The 17,500-nt window shown below is 48.1% G+C and overlaps 2 protein-coding genes across 3 annotated transcripts in view; one reads left to right on the forward strand and one right to left on the reverse strand.

The window, feature by feature from the left end:
- Window positions 1-15,387, reverse strand: part of LOC125956586 (DENN domain-containing protein 5A) — a 26,877-nt gene extending 11,490 nt beyond the window's left edge. For both annotated transcript variants that reach the window (XM_049688624.1, XM_049688623.1), the window contains exon 1: window positions 13,998-15,387. In XM_049688624.1, the coding sequence (XP_049544581.1) occupies window positions 13,998-14,274 (277 nt within the window). In that variant the 5' untranslated portion in view covers window positions 14,275-15,387. The remainder of the gene's footprint in view (window positions 1-13,997) is intronic.
- Window positions 15,388-15,883: 496 nt separating this feature from the next.
- Window positions 15,884-17,188, forward strand: LOC125956637 (glycerol-3-phosphate phosphatase-like). The gene is made up of 3 exons (XM_049688710.1): window positions 15,884-15,947; window positions 16,012-16,284; window positions 16,374-17,188. The coding sequence occupies exons 1-3, from the start codon at window positions 15,936-15,938 to the stop codon at window positions 17,034-17,036; spliced, it is 948 nt and encodes a 315-aa protein (XP_049544667.1). The 5' UTR covers window positions 15,884-15,935; the 3' UTR covers window positions 17,037-17,188.
- The last annotated feature ends 312 nt before the right edge of the window (window positions 17,189-17,500 follow it).

The raw sequence follows: 17,500 nt of genomic DNA on the forward strand, positions 1-17,500 counted from the left end.
CTATTACTAGGTGGCCCCATCCCATACCTGCCTGCCCCCGTTACACACCTTACGGTGCCGGCACTTCACGGCACGGTTGACACAGGGCTTTTGACGGCGGCTCAAGTAAAACGGCGTTTCGCAAAAAAAAGCCCGAGGCACGTGTTCTTACAGGCTGCAAAACGAAGACAAGACAAGATGCCCTTTCATGGTGGGGTACGTTACCGTACGTCGTCGTCGTCGTTGCCATCGGTTTCGTCTCTGATGAATAGCGTCCAATGCTGCCGAAGGTGAAACATGCCATGGTACGGGGTAAAGGGAAAATATGAATAGCAGCTACACAATTGCGCCAACGGCACAATCGAGACCGGGGAGAGTGATTAGCATCGCTAGGATGAACCCATGGCACCCAACCAAATGAAGCGATGGGCCGGGAGAGGTGAGCTCAACGAACTGTAACGATGCCACCGTTAGGCTACAACATTCCTCAACAACGACAAACCAAGTTTTGCGGTACCTCTATCGCGGCCTCTCTCTCTCTCTCTCTCTCCGTTTCGCTCGTCCAGTCCAGGGCAGTAAATTATGTATTTATTCGAGAGTATTTTACACGCACGCGAAAATAGGGCAGCACTTTTGCCTTTCAGCACATAGAGAACGAGACAACTCGGCCGTGCCTAATGGATTCTAGAATACGAAAACGTAGCCTCAGCATTGCTACGATTGCTATGCAGATTCGTGTCGAATGGTTGATTGGACCCAGTGCCCGCCATAGTGTGCTTAGAGAGGCATAAACCATCGGAAGGCAGCTGGATCACGTGTTTTTGGGGCCGTTCTAAGTCCGCCATCGGCCACAAAATCAAACCATAAATTCATGATTACTTCCACTATAAGCTACAACTACATACTACCACCTGACATTGATTCGTTGGAAACAACCTTCACCCTCCGCTCGGCTTATCGCAGACGCACGAGCACCGGCGACGCACGTGGAGCGTGCAGATAACGTTGAACACACCACGGGACAATCATATCGAAGTTCAGCGTCAGCAATCAACGGCATTGCTCTCTCTCTGTCATTACGATAATCAAATCATGATTCAATAACCTAACCACAGAACAACAGAATGCTATCGCTATAGCACATAACGTACTACTGACGCTACCGTCGAGGGGATAATGTGTCACCAGTTCGACCGGGAGCACAATCGAAATGGGACGTTCTATGATCTAATTTGTGGGGCCTTATGAGCCGTCGAGTTTCCTGGCCGGTGGAAAAGAGGAGCAAACTTTCACTCCATTCTGAGCATCCGCCAAACCCTGGTCGAGGTGCAACAGGTCGATCAGGCTGCTGTTCCAGCGTTGGCGCTGTATCCATTATTCAATTAGCAACGGTTCATTAGAAGAGGTGGGATCCGGAATACTTGGCATCCAGTTCCCAGTTTCGCTCCCCCCAGGGAGGGGGCCACGAGAGTTGTTGAAATTATCTCGAAGAAAGTGAAACAATACAAACATCCTCTGGAAAAGGTACTCTATAGCGGCCGCTATGATTCGCAGTTTTAATGAGTTGAGGAGGTAGCATAAGAAATTTGAAACCTTCTTGCAACGATTTAGAGTTTAGTCTACGGTGGCGCCTCGGCCAGAAGCCTGCCAGCCTTATTGTTTCAATGGTATGGTATCGGTGTCGACGGCTCCGAGATGTCGATAAATAACGAAACTGCGTTTTCACTTTCGAAGGTGCCGTTGCTCGGTGAAGCGAAGCGACCGAGCACTATACTCGACAAGACTCGACACCGAGTACAGACCTCGAAGCTCCCTGTGCCGGGCACTGAATTAATGCCTTTATACTACACCTTCCCCTGCACGATCGGTCGGGCCGCCTACAAGGTTACTACTACTGCTGGTTGGTGGTTGCTACTTTGAAATGTGAAGAACTAACTAACCACCGGGGCCTAACCGAGGATCACGACAGGCAGACCCCGGGTGTTATTAATTTTTACGCGCTCTTGGTAGTGGTGAGTGAGGAAGCAGCGGCAAACGCCTATAGCAGGCAGAAGCAGTAGTAGTAGACCGACTCGACTCGACGCGACGCACTCGAGCGATAAAGTTGGAGAGCAGTATCACCTAGCACGGTGCACTTCCTTCCGTGTCTCCGAGGGGAGTTCCAGTGTTGTGCGTGTGCGTGAAGAAGCAAACAAAAAAACACACAGTCACTAATTGAGGTCTAATCGCAGTACAAAGCGCAAAGCCCGCCGCTAGTTAGTTCGCTTTTACTTCCGATTTGCAGAGCACGATGGTAGTGGGGGGGTAAAAGGGAAAATTCATTTCCCTCCGCGCCTGTACCGCTGGCTCGAGAAATGCTTTTCGCGCTGACCGAAGACCATGAACGATTGCTACCGGCAAGGTCGACGGCGCTCGTCACTGTCTATGAGTCATTCCGACAGAGAATTGATCGACTTGAGGTGCACACTTCTACGTCACGCCGGAAAGGGTGCGGAGAAAGTGCGAAGCATTCTAATTTATGGTTCTCGATGTCCGCAGCCTTGAACGTGCGCGAGTGGAATTAGTTCTAGGCACGCGAAGGTAGTTGAACTCGCCCAGAGTCTAGGGGGGGGGGGCCCAATCAATTCGTCGGCTTCCGTACCCATCAGGTTTTTGATGATGACCTGGAGTGAGTATTATTGAGGACCGTAAACTCATTCGCTGAGTCATTAACTAATTAATCATATACGCCAGGCGGTTAGTAGCTTGGTTGCCCAATTCTGTGGGGCCCTTTCAAGTCCAGTTCAGAGAACGAGCGGGTCCTGCTGAGCTTATTAATTCAATTTGATTAATGTTTAACCAACTGACTAGAGCATCAACAACAACTCCACTGATGTGTAACACAACCATTCGCCTTTTCAGCTGTATCCCATGCCTAGGGTGTTGGAACAACAACAACGGTGACCCCTCAGCATAAGTCAACCACGGAGAAGTGCACTGATCCCTAACGACCTCCAAAACTTCTTCGCTGTTTTTGAAGGTAACGCCCGGTGCTAACACCGTCCGTGGGAAGTGAACCATGTCACGCTGGCAAATCAATCGGAGGACAGCATATGCGTATGTTCCCACGCACAGGCCACTGTCACGGTTTGGTACCGACGCTCAGGCAGTTCTGATGTTACCAAGACGCCAAGACCAGCAAAGACCTTTACAGCCAGCCAATGGATCAGTATCTGTCTACTAACCAGAACGTAGATCAAGTCAAAGTCAAGAGAATCTCACATGCCAGAAAGTGTAGGGATGGTTTAAATCGATCACAAAAGCTAGATAGAAGCCTTAGATCAATATAGAAACTAGCGTGCTCGTCATGATCACCGTCGCAAGCAGTCACGAATGAGTGAAATCCAAAAAAAATCCCCTTCCATAAATCACACATCAACGGTTCCAGAAGCGATTTCATCGAGTAAACACACTGAATCCACTCATATGCCGGCCCGTTTGTGAGTGTACAATTCTCTATATCCCATCAGCGATATTGATGCTGATATGCCGCTTCCAATTGCACTTTACGCGACGACCGAACCACCGAATATGGACACCCTTTCTCCATCACCATCACAACCCCATCCGCTGCTCGATGGGTGGCAAAACGTTTGCCTCGAGCGTGAAAATTGGAAACCAATCTCCTTGCCGAACGGCACGCACCGTTGTTTGTGTGATCGCGAAATCGTAACACATCCGGTGGCCAACGGGCGCCCAATGATGGATAAAAACCGTCGATCCAAAAGTCGGTCGATCGCGAGTGAGCTGCGGCTTATCTTCTGGCGGGAGAAGGCGGGTTGGTTCGTCGATCACGCTCTGGAGCATGGGAACTGGGTGAAACAGATGACGGAGGCGCGAATGTGATATGGCGCTACGTATTGGGTGAAATTTTAGGGGGCTTTGGGATTGGAGTCGTGACTGGTAAGGTGGATGGAAGTTGAGAGAGAAAGGCACTCGCTAGTAGCTGGGTAGAAATGGCGAAATTGAAAACTGCCCTCGTATGGGTGTCTTTGAGGCGGGCGGTTAGCACCCAATAACACGTTTAGTGGATTAGTTTTGATTTAAAAAAATATACCACGACCCACGAATATCACGATCAATCGAAACAGAGAAAGGATTAGCGTTGAAGTTCCTCTAAAAGCAAGATACAAGTAAAGCCAATTGTTGGATCTATTGCCCTATAATTGTAGGACAAACATTTCAGAATAAAGACTAGTAATGCATCTCTGAGTTACTTGAGCTACAAACGAATAAAGACATCCAATGAACCTTCCAACAACATACACAACCTATCCTAACGCAGTGCAAAGACCCTTTCATAACCAACTACCGGAGCCACTTGCAGGAACTGGACATGGAGTGCAATCGTAATGCGAGACCGGTATAGCAAAAAAAAAAAAACAGTCCAAAGACCGATCAGTCAAACGACGGTGCACACAACTGCAGTTCATTAGCTTCCACCAACTTTCTCCTCGCTCGAGAAACAACACACCTTCACCGTGCGGGGGGAATCGCAAATGCCTCCGCCGCCGGTGGAAACGGCAGCCGGGCGGCGACAACACCAACAACTGTGTACTTCCGAATTGCTTCCGACTTCCTTACCTTACGGGGGGTAAGGGGAAATGGGGAGTTTTGCCACTTCCGTACCAACGACGCCACAATCATTCGGCGCGACTCCCTTCCAGAGTGCATTGGACGACTGCTGCCGGACTGAAGACCCAGCGATAGTTCCAGCGATGGCGTCAGCGCGACACTTTCTTCGTTCCCGCGCTCGAAACAGGGGGTCGTCGCCGCTGGTTTCTCGGGATACTTTTTTGGGAGAAATTCATACCTCAAATACCGCGTATGCACGCGGGGATGGGGGAGTACATGAAGCGCATTATGCGTGTCTGGCTTGTGATATGCGAATGAAGCGAACAATGTACGGAAAAAGATGGTGCACAATGGACAATAAGACACGCCGCTCGCTTGTGCGCTTGATTTTTTGGAGAAACCTCGCTTTTGCCCTCGACAACAAACCTCTGAACCATACCCTGCCGGGGAGGGAATCATTAAAAAAAACAGTGGAATTCCTTTAGATGCTTAAAAAACAAAACCTCCCCAGCAGCGACCACAAGTCGTGAAGTTCTTATAGGCAAAAGCGCAGTTTAAAGGGGTCCCCCCCTTCCACAAGACGGTTCCAAACTGACGGTTGCGGCCTCGTTCACGCTGTGCACGCGCCACACTTGCCTCGCAGTGGGGTATGGGTGGTGTGCTGCACATTCCTTGTGCAACAGCAGCACCCCACCGGGACCGGAGGTAACAACCCATAAACGCTGCTGCTGCTGCTGCTGCTGACGCTTCGCCACATGACCGTGGCACCGTGGCGTCCGCAAATCGGCATCGATGAGTGAAAGTTTGGACCAAGAAGGGTCGATGGCGGTGGACTGGCCTGGCACACCTCAGAAAGGGGGGGGGGGGGGGGGGTGTAGAGACCCATCTTCAGGAAAGGTAAAAGTGAAATCGAAATTTCAAACATCCATCCGACCAGGTGATGGGGGTGGGGGGCTACACCTCATCCCTCCCACCCAAAAAGACTGGCTGGCTGGTTGGTTGGTGCTGGTGGGTGGGTGGGTGAGTAATGTTCAAGGTCGATACCTTAAAAACATTTTCCAGGGGGCGCGCGCACACGATGATGGCATGCGCAGTTCAAACCATCGAGCACACCTGGAGCACACACAACTGCTGGCCCAGGTTTCTAGGACGCCCCCCTCCCCCTCTCCCTCCCCTTGCTGCGCTTCGAAAGAAGAAATGGGGCCTCTTTCCAATGAGCTGCAACATGAGGTGAATGGTTTTTTTTTTGGGAAAAATCATTTTACTACCCCCGGACAGCGGACACGTTGGGCCAATAAATCTGTCGGTAATGAGCTAGACAAAATAAAATGTTTATTAGTGGAGTCACCTTTCGCTAAGTAATTGGAAATACCTCCCCCGGCAGCATTACAGTAATGAGCTGATTAATATGTGTTTTGCTTTTATGCTCCAATTACAGATTTTAAAAGGGTCATCAAAGTTACTCTTTCTAATTTCAATTATTCCGCTCCTATTCTTAGCAGGTTCCTGGTTTACGGTTGTTAAGTACTTTCACTTTTTAATCTAAAGAATTTTCCTGTATAAAATCATCATAACAAAGAGTGACATATCAAGAAGGAGCTATATTATGCTATGTTATTTAAAAATATAATAATAAAGAGCTTCTAGAAGCTATCCTTGCAAGCATGAACAAAAACGATTATTTGGACTTATCCACAACGAAAAAAATCCACGAATAAAAGAGTGCTAAAGTTAATTCTAGCAAAGCGTCATAACAATATCTAATACCTTTTGTTAGATTCGATTCTCGAATTCATTAGATAATGAGTTTAATATAATTTTTCAATTTTTGACAAAAATTTGAAGTTACGAAAAATCTTTGCTATCGCAAGCATAATTTACTGTGCAAAATAACACTCGGACGACAACATGTTCGGTATCCACTGATCATATCCAGCAACCAGTATTATGCAACGCATAAGCAACACCAAAACAGATCTAGCGTGCGAACTGATTCCATCAATCGCAAACATTGATACTCCTTCTCTTTCTCTTCGTCGTCCTCCACTTGGCCGGTTGATTTTTTTTAGCAATTGTTAATGAAATGAAACTAATAACTCCATCAGTATTGGATGCCCAACACCGCATAGCAATGTGTGAGTGAATTGGAAGCGATTGAAAACACCCAATACGTCCCCACCAGAAGCCAGACGCCAGACCCGGCCGGCCCAAAATGTCTCTATTTCTCAACATAAATCCCACCACCCAATCGAAGCGATGGAGTGGAGGGAATGGAGAAGTGCAAAACCATAAAACAGTCGTCGCAACACACTTACATCAGAGCATGCACGCTGCAGAGCCAGACCACGATGGGTTCGGGTGGCACACGATCGATGCTCTACCGAACCACCGCGAACACGCTTTTCTGTTCAATTTTTATGAGAATTTGTGCACCGAAGACGCATCATCGTTGCACCACGCATTATTGCTACATCGCCACCACCAGCGTCGTCTTGAGCACAAAGCACAGACGCGTTGCACACACACACACGCGCTGCTGTGGTCAATCAAGGTTCAGTGCTGGATTGCGCTCAACCAGCAAAAGGTAAACACGAAACGACCTAACTGTCCCACGGGATCCATCAAACAGCAACCTTTCCGGCATAGTTCGCTTAAATATAGGCCAAGAAGGAAGCAATTCCACCAACCAATCCGTACCAGATGGACCCTATGGCCTGAGTATACGCCTAGCAACTGAATAATGGATGTTTCGACACTTTCGGTTTGCGTAGCCCGGGGCGGAATGGAGCGCTAGTAGTCATTGGCATCTTGGTCGATGCGGCTTCGATCGGGATGACTCGGGATGATGGCGGCTTCCGTTCCCGGAGGGAACCATATTCCGTTGCTTGGAAGGAAGCACAACCTTACCCCACCCCATACCATGGCCGAGGAGGTTTATGGTCCCACATGTAGTAAAGGGGGCCCGTAGCCCAAGGGCCACCGGAATGAACGGCACAGTTTCTCCCCATTGCATTGCGTACCATTACGTCCCAAGACATGCCGTCGGCAACGCAAAAACAATATTATTGTTGTTTGCACGGCAGCCCTTTTCCCGGCGTGCCGGCAGCGTTCTGCGTGGTATGAGACGGGCTTAATGGTTCCGTGGGTGATGGGGCAAAGGTTTCATCGTATAGATAGCCTCCACCTTCAGCGTAATATATTGGGGATACGTTTACTTCCACAAACAATCGTTTAGCTGAAGCATATGCGTTACATCCATAGCCGTGCTCGTAAAACTTGAATTTAGGGTAAGCAAACCGTAACCACTCCATTTCTTAATAGCATCAGAAGGAAGCATAATAGCATCAGAAGCTTAGAAGTGTCGTATGAAAACACTTGCAAACACCAGCATTGTCTATATTAGCTGCCAAATCTTAAAAAAAGATGTTGGCACGAGTTAGAGTATTATAAAAACAAGATAATAAAAGTCAACAGAAGAACAGGACAATGTAACTCCTCTTCAAGGAAGAGAAATTAAAGCAAAGGAGAGAGTGTTAAAGCAAAAATGATTAAATACTGAAGTTGAAACAAGAAACAAGATAATAAAATTATCTAAAAACGAAAAGAGCAAAAATGATTGAAAGCTACTTTGTAACTACAACGTAGCTTGTACTAATACACAGATGATTACATTTCACATAAACTATAAAATAAAGTAGGAAAAAGCGATAATACTAATGAACATCTGCGAATAAATAAAACAAAACAGCACCTCACAAGCGTCCGCCAACATTAAAAAGCCGTATAAACGAATCTATTCCATAATCGCTCATAAGGCACATAAATAAAACATCTGGCTTATAAAACTCAAACAAACAAACGCGAACGCGCTTTTCGAGTGAGTAATTTTGAACTCTCAGCTCGCTTGTTATCACCAGCCGCGTTTTGGGCAGCTTCAATGCACACTCAACTCAACACGGACCGGACCGGTGGTATGCTCCAAAAAATGCAATCCACAAAAGCCAAACAACCTCATAACCGGGGACCCTTCGCAATTGATGATATCCCCTTTGTGCCAACGTCATCGTATGAGCAGCATGCACTTGACTCATAACTCCAACGGGTCCCGACGGTGCGAGCGTCTGGTACGATTTATCAAAACTTGAAGAAAGACAAACATTTTCGAAATCTATTTCCGATCCGATGCTTCCCGTTCCCGCGGCCAATACCATAAGGATGCATTTCACCAGGCGACACCCTTGCGACAGACAAAGCGCGGTCGACAAAATAAAACGCTCTGCGGCTCGAGGGCTCTTAAGCTTCACAAATCGTCTCCACCGGGGAGGTAAGGGGATACGAATTTTCGACAAACAATTTGCTTGAACAAAGCAGCGTCATACAAAAATCAATACTTGGCCAGTTGCCCACGGTAGCGTACCGGGCGCCTTTGAGTCTGGTTATCACCAAGCCACCATATACCATGGCATCGTGTGTGTGTATCACACCATCTGCGCACAGCACACCGCAGCATTACACTTTCAGAAACTGTCAGCATGTTCTGTTGCTCAAGAAGTTTTTGGTACAAAAGGGACTCCGTGGACTTTGGAGATGAGCGGCATCACTTTGAGCTTATAGCCATGAGGAGGAGAAGGAGGAGGCACCAAAAACGCCATTACTTGCTGCATTATTGCCTCTTTTCTAAAGGAAAAGAAGGTTCCCCGAAGGAATGACTGGGATGACTCAGTGGTCATGGTCTGCACTTCGGTTCTATTCTTATGCCGGTGGTATGTTTCTTACTTTTCTTTTCCTTGCTGTTGGTTTCTCGTTCGTCCTCTCTGATAACACAAAATGGTTATTGAGGAGTGCGATGTACCGGGGGCTTGGTTATTCATAACGACGCCGTTTATTACCGGCGTGCTAAGGGGGACGAGTTGGCGCAATAACTTTGACGGTACTTTCATCAGCAAATATTTGATGTTTTGTAGAGTTCATCCGGGGTCGCTTCTACGGCGATTTATACAGCAACATCTAGAGCTTATTTGCAGACGAACTGTCACGTCGACAACTAAGTTCCTGGTGCTAATATTGGAACTAAACGAACTTCTGGAAGTTCTGGTCCTAACCTATCGACGCAATCGCGCGCCTAATGGCCCGTAATGGTTCGCCTATAACGCTATTCGATACACGATTCGCAACCTTAGCCAGTCCAAAAATACAACAGCAACTGTCGCATCACAATAATAAATTGACGCTATCTCTGGATCTTGCCATGTTGTCTGTCTATGTCCTCTCCATCCAGCTACGTCGCTGTTGGTGGCACGACGACGACGAAGACGACGACGACGATGGAACGACATTCCAGGAATCTCATCATTCGATCGATTTCACTTTTCATCGTCGCGCCCGCAAATGGTGGACAATCGGAGGTAGCATTCGCGAACCAACGTCGTTGCGCGTCGTGTGAATCCAGACGAAATCCGCTGTTGGTCGGTCTCGGAAGCCATTGTTGCATCACCAAGGCACGGCCTACACCGTTTCTCCCGTTCGCAAACCGCAAGCTCGAACTGATAAGGTCAAAGGCATTGGAGGGGTTTGAATTTCAAATCAACAGCAAAACGGAGGAGCGGCGGGACCTGTAAGTGCATGGACGCCCGCGAACGCCCAAGTGCCGGGATTTGCCATAAACGTGCCGAGCCGTGCCGTGCATGCAATGTGTCGCCGACCGGGTGCGATGCCAAATGCAGCGAGTTGGCTTTGGCAAGACGACCACACGACCACGGTTGGCATTTTGTTTTCCAATTCGGATTCGGACAAGCAAAGTATTCGCCTCGTCGAGTGTTAGCAAAGTGATTGACCCAAGGTAGCGAGAGGGCGGAGAGGCGGCGGTGGTAAGAAGAGATCCCCTTCTTCGACGGTAACCACGCACTTGCTGCTCCGTGGCCACGGTGACGGTTCGAAGACGGCATCACGGCGCATTACGCGAACACAACACAACAGCGACAGTCAGTTACCGATGGTTATCAAGATGTAATGGTGATTATACCAGCACAGCGAGAAAGAAAGAAGGAAGAAGAGTGAGAGTGAGAGATGCATAGATAATGCTATAATTAACAAACGCCCCCTCCTCACTGGCGGGCGAACGAGCTTTCAATGAAGGTTCTTCTCACTGACACCACACTGACGCGATCCCCGTCCGTCGCAAAGTCCGGCGAGCAAAAATAGGAACCGACTGTTTCCCAACCCCCGGGGTCCTCCATTCCTGCATCAGCCCCCTTCCCGCAGCAAGAGAAGGGGGTGTTCGGAAACCAACAAATGGCGCCACGCAACCCACGCCACGGTCTCAAACCCTTGCTTCATCTCTCGCACACGCGGCAACGTGCCGATCGCTGAGTTCAACATACTCGCGCCACGCTACGGAACCGCAAAGGCGCAGATCGTCTTGCCTGGTTTTGTCCAGCCTTGGAGCGCGCGCGCCAACATAGCAACGCGGCGCGGTTCTAGCGTTTGGCATTGCGGCGCGTTGGTCAATCTAACGGGTTCACGGCTGGTTCCCATCGGCACGACGACGACGACGACGACGACGACGGTACGTCAACACGACACGATGAACTGCAGGTTGACCCCGTGCGCCCGGGGTGTTGACGAAGGGATGAAAATAACAACCAGCAACCAACTATCCATCTATCCATCCATCCATCCATCAAGCTGGTCCATTGCGGTCGGTGTGGTCAACGCAAGGGAGCGCCGGGGGGCAAGTAATGGTCCTTCTTTTTGGTAATATTGAAATTTGTTACGCGCGTTTCGAAGCAAGTGACGTGTCTGTGTATGCGCGTGTCGAGAGATTGCTGCCTTGTACTAACTCCGCGATCACAGGTTTTTTTTTGGGGGAGAAACATGGATGAAACGTGTAGTGAACTGCTATTTTGATGAACATTCAGTAACAAGTGGAACACGTATAGTAGCTGTTGTAAAAGCATTTAGCTTACCACCCAGGGGGGCAGCACAATTACTGGTCACAACTGGGGCACCTTGTACAGACAACCGAGCTAAGCAGTGACTATCCGATAGTTAATGCGTGAGATTAGTTCGCAACCAACTGATCCACAGAGTTCGACATAGTTGATAAAGAAAAAAAACAGGCGAACTTTCATCAATTCTTCGAACTTTCTCCTATTCACATTTATGCTCAAGGCAGATGACAAATTTCAATCTTAAATTTCTAAACGCTTATAAAGGGCTTATCCAAAATTGTACATGCACATTAGTGGATATTAATGTTATGTTTGAAAGTTTTGTAGCTAGTATCTGCGAACTTGATTAGTTGGCCAATTCTTTATACAGATAAGCAGTGAAAACCCCAAAAGCAAAAATTGTTTCGTTTTTTTCGTTATCGATTTAGTAAGATGTTTTGTACTCGTTAGGTCAAATTGCCGAACAGTTGAATGATACGATAGCAGAAACAATTTTCCTCAAGAGCTATAAAAATCGCCTAGGGAAGACACCAACAGGCGTTTGCTTTATATCTTCGATATAAACAGCTAAAGCTGAACTGTTCAACGTCAACCAATCCAATCCAATTAACCAATTAATCCGCCAAAATCATACAAACTACGAAGGTGGCATTTGCTTGGTTGAGTCGCTTTGTTGTAATAAAAGTAAATTTAGTCTCATTGGAGCCCAACATTGGTCAAATCATGAATGGTATGGTAGAATGTGTTTCTTCTACAATGGCCATTGCAATTAACAGAATTAAATTTATCGCATATTTATAAGAGAAGATAGGACACAGCTTACATTCTCGAAAATATAAGTATCCATATGATTTTGAAATAGGAATCGAGCAAAAATGCTCCAAAAATAAATCGATCTCCTACTTGCCTTGGTCGATTTGCAGTCAGCTCGATGTGCAGCATTTATTCATACGTTAAATGGTTTCGCAACGAACTTTTTGCTCCAATGTATGATAAACTATACATTTTAGTACATAACGAATTCCGCTGTCTGTTTTGATACTTTGAACATTTCTCCATAAAAACAACATCATTTTTGAGGAAACAAACCATTGCGTTATATGTTATCGTGTTTAGGCTAGCAACTTCCCTGTAGACCGTTCCGTTTGCGAGATGTGATAAGTGTTGCAAAACAATTCATTATTTCCTTGTGCTAGGTCGAGGTTCTCGTACCCCCCCAACCATAAGTACAAACAGGCGTGTCAAGTAAACCAAACACACATTCCAACAGCGACCGGTGCGACAAATTCTATGTTTACCAACTCCAGAACAAACCAAAGCATGACGAACGGAACGGCACACCCGAGACGAGCGTGAACAGATGAAATCAGAGTCGAAATGACTGGGGCCGGCGCATATAGCATTAAACCTCAAATTTAGCGAACCGATCGAAAGGCAGACGATCGCAAAGCGCGCAAACTGCCCTGCCCTGCCCTGCCCTGGTGCAACGGCCACGGACCAGAGCAAGGGCCTTGCACTTAACTCAATTGGTACGACTTATGGACAGCTTCCTGCCCTCGCGACCCTTATGAGGGTACGACAAAGAGTGGCCACCCTTGCGTAGTGGCCACTAGTATGCGTGCGTATGCGTACGCTGCTCCCATGACAGCGGCCAGCCGAACCGCATCATCCTCCAAGAGGAGCCACCGAAGTGGACCAAGTCAATTGGCATTAATTGACGGCAATTGAGTGTGGCGTCTTGTACACGCTGCGGGTTTCCGGCGTTGCTGGGAACGACCGACGTCGATAGCGACGTGGTCGCTGTTTGAAGATGCATTTGAACGCCGGACACTCCGAAAGGCCAGTGTCTGACGGCGTTGCGATGTGGCGCACTCGTATCGTATCGTGCGATCACGTTTCACATTCAAGAAGACATTGTGTGTTCGCTTTTTTGCCGAGCTGTGCAGATACACCGTTCCGTCTCTAACTTGTGGCAACTGCAATGCAGCGGCGCACCACCGGTCAAGCGGTCACGTACCGCGTCGTTTGCACGTTATTTCAACATTATGATCTTTTCCAAAATAAAATCTAAAAAACACTTCAATCGAATTTCGGGGTCACTAGCAACCCCCGATATACTTCGTATTGCCCAAGAATACAATATGATGGTACACGAATGTTGATTTCTTTTCCTAACTAAAAACAATGCGCTATTCTTCCCCTGATCCTTCCCAGCTACGAATGGAAGCCTTGGAAACGCTTTCCTAATAAGTTCATGTTTCGATGAAAAAACTTACAAAAATTTTGCGGAAATGAAATCAATCCGCTCGATTCGTCGACAGCGACTTGACCATTACCAATAGATAGAAAATGCTTGGAGAAATCTTCAGCACATTTATCATGCAGCAATGCAACTCTCATGTTTGTCGACAACTGAAGTTTCTTCACGAAAGACAAACGGAATGATCAACTCACCAGCAAAGAGGTCCGGTTCCAGCCCGGAATCCAAATCCAGCCCACAGATGACGAAGTAGTCGGCGAAACGCGTAAACTGCTGCTGAACGCTGTCGTTCTGACCAACGCGCGGTGGACTGGTGCCGGTCAGCGCGGGCGTTTCCGTGGAACCTGCACTGCCCGAATCGGACACCGGACGGCCTCCGGTGCTGGACCGCCCAACAACACCACCGGATATTTCTTCGGGTCCCCCGGCACCACCGGTGGTACCGTGGATTCCATTGGCTTTATCGCTCATCACGCGCGGAATTAAAGGGTTGCTTCTGCCTCTACTTCCTCTACTTTCACTAAACAGCACTACCGGAACAGCGGCTGGAACCACAACCTGCACACGCGAATGCGAAATTTGGGCTGCAAACTCGCAACGGAAATTCCAATGCTTGCTTGATGGATTCCACCGGCGACTCTTTGCCTTCTTTGTCGCTGACCACTACACTACTCTCAAACAACGCACAAACACACGATGCCAGCCTCCGTTGCGGAGGAAACACCGCCGTCTCCGCCACCACAGCCGGATGCTTTCGCGAAGGTGCTCTCCTGCGTAAACAACATTATGCTGGCCCCGCCACGACGGCAGCAGACAAAACAACCCTTTTCCTTTTCTTCTTTTCCTTCACTTTTTACACTTGCTTGACCTTCCTCGATGGGGTCTTCGATTTCTTCTCTGCGTTTTCTTCGCTCAAGCGCCAGCTGAAAGACGCGAGAAGGCGAAGAGGTTCCCTCGGTGTTGCGTGACGCGAGAGTTGTTTACATGCGAATGCGCCCGCGCAAACAATAGCAGGATCTGGCACGCGTGTGTGTGGCCTCCGGAAGGACGACTTCTCGGCCCCTCCGTTGAAATTACGTCGAAGTTGGCAATCGATAGCGACCTGCTCACTCCCTCTCGCTCTCTCGCTCTCGCTCGGTACCTTTTTTTCTCTACTTTCTCTCACTCAGCATCCTACGAGAGGTGTTTCATCTTTGACGACGTTTGGCCTTCACCCTTGGCAACGGGACCACGGCCCAGCACCACGGCGCGGGGGAGGGGGGGGGTCAATTCTGAACGCAAATCGTGACCACCATCGCAGGCCTGACTCTTTCTCTTCTTGCTCTGGCCGTTTTTATCTCACTCGATTACTTTAAACACACACACAATGGGAATTATCATACAACGTAGACAATTTTTTCAATTATCTAATGCACCCCACACTGCGCTGACACCTTCACCAGGGTCGTGATTTTTCCGTGTGGTTCACGGCTGCTGCGGTCTTTTGTGCCGTTTTTCACATGCTTTTTCCAGAAAAAGGGACGCACCTTTTCCCTTCACCGAGTGTTTATACGGTCAGCGCGGACAGGGCAGAACACGGACGACCTGCACCGTGAAAAGACAAAAAGGGTTTGAGGAGCAATCCCACCTGGCCATGCAGCATGTTACAGCTATTCCAACAGACATTCCTGAAGGGTTCGCCCTTCGGGAAAGTCGGTTCTGTTAACAATCGCGACTCACCCGATTAGCAAAAAGGTATGCAACCGTGTCGCTTAACGCTTAATAGACCCGTCGCCAGAACGGGGCGATAAAAGACTGAAATAGGCCCCCCACTCACGGTGAGTTACTGAGTGACCGAAAAAATCGTTAATTACCGCTTTTTAGACAAACAAACCTTCATAAAAATACGAGGAAACGTAAATCAATGTATTAGGGGAGGGGTGAGGGGTGAAAAAACTACATTTTACCAGTAAAACAGCGATTTTTCGGTCACTCGCGTAATTTACGCGTAAATTTACGCTCCGTCTGGCACCACCTAAACACTTTGGTTTACGCTAGAGTTTACGCTCCGTGTGGCAGGGCCTATATTGCTGTCAAATTTGTTTAATTTTCTCGGCGAATCGCGAATCGAGAAAAAAATCCGGTCACGTTTGATGAGCTTCCTGGTGATTTTAAACACATCTAACCACCTGTGACGAGGTCCTTAACAACCATTTGCTCTTGTTTCAGCGCTCCATTAGCAGAATGTCGAAATACTCCGGTATCAACCTTGCATCGCTGGCCCCGGCGGAGGTGAAGTTGTGGATCGATTCGTTTGACACCGTGTTAACCGACTGTGATGGTGTGATCTGGGTGGAAAATAACCCGCTACCCGGAGCCACCGACGTGATCAACCGGTTCCTTTCCGTTGGCAAAAAGCTGTTCTTCGTCACAAACAACTCCACCAAAACTCGGCCCGAGTTTGTGGAGAAAGCCACCAAATTGGGGTTCAACGTTACGATTGTACGTGTCCGTCTCTACCAGTCTTTTGTTCCCACCTTGTCTATTTCTAACAAGTCCTCCCCTGGGGTTTTCTCTTTCTCCCTGAACAGGAAAATATCATTTCCACAGCCTACTTGGCCGCGCAATACCTAAAAAATTTGAAGTTTTCTAAAACCGTGTACGTAATCGGTTCGTCCGGTATCACGAAGGAGCTCGATGCCGTCGGTATACGGCATATTGGCACCGGACCGGACATACTGACCGGTACGCTGGCCGAAGCAGTCTCTGGGTTCGTGCCCGATCCGGATGTCGGCGCAGTGATCGTAGGATTCGATGAGCATTTCAGTTTTATGAAGATGTTGAAAGCGGCCTCCTACCTCAACAATCCTGACATCATCTTCATCGCTACGAACACGGACGAACGGTTTCCAATGCCGGATCGCGTCATTCCCGGTACGGGGAGCATTGTGCAGGCCGTGGTCACGTGCGCCGAGCGTCAACCGATCGTGATGGGTAAACCGAATGCGCACATTTGCGAAATCATCCGCAAGGAGTACGATGTAGATCCCGGCCGTACTGTCATGATTGGAGATCGCTGCAATACCGACATACTGTTGGGGAAGAATTGCGACTTCCAGACACTGCTGGTCGAAACGGGTATCCATAATGCGGCCGATCTGGAAAAGTTTGCCGCCTCCACCGATCCGGCAACTCGGGCACTCGTTCCAGACGTGTACCTGGCCAAGCTGGGTGATTTGCTGGCGTATATGTAAAACATTTGCCAAGCAGTCTCCACCGTTGGCCGAGGGGATTTGTTATTCGCAAAGCGAACATGGTAAATTGTAAAACAATTATCAGCCTGATGATCCATTCTGCCTATTTACTCAGAAAATAGAACAAAATTTTTAATAAATACACGACCACCTATAAATTATGAGTGTTTTTTTGCCTTTGCGCCATCTACAGGAATCATTCTTGGCTTGACATTTGTAGGGTTCTGTGTGCATAGCTATCACAGTTTTTCGCTAAGCAAATATCTTTCGATGTAGCGTAAAATGTTTTTGTTTTTCACATTAATAGAAGCATCGGTTTGCTTAAATGATGATAATGTAATGTTCGTTCAAGTGAAAGGATGCATTGTCATATATGCTGGAGTTTAATGTCGAACGATAGTATGATTGCAAGCAAGACGAACAGTTAACAGGCATGACAATCATAGCACAACCGGCGGGATTGA

This window comes from Anopheles darlingi, chromosome 3 (genome assembly GCF_943734745.1).
Source record: "Anopheles darlingi chromosome 3, idAnoDarlMG_H_01, whole genome shotgun sequence".
NCBI lineage: Eukaryota > Metazoa > Arthropoda > Insecta > Diptera > Culicidae > Anopheles > Anopheles darlingi.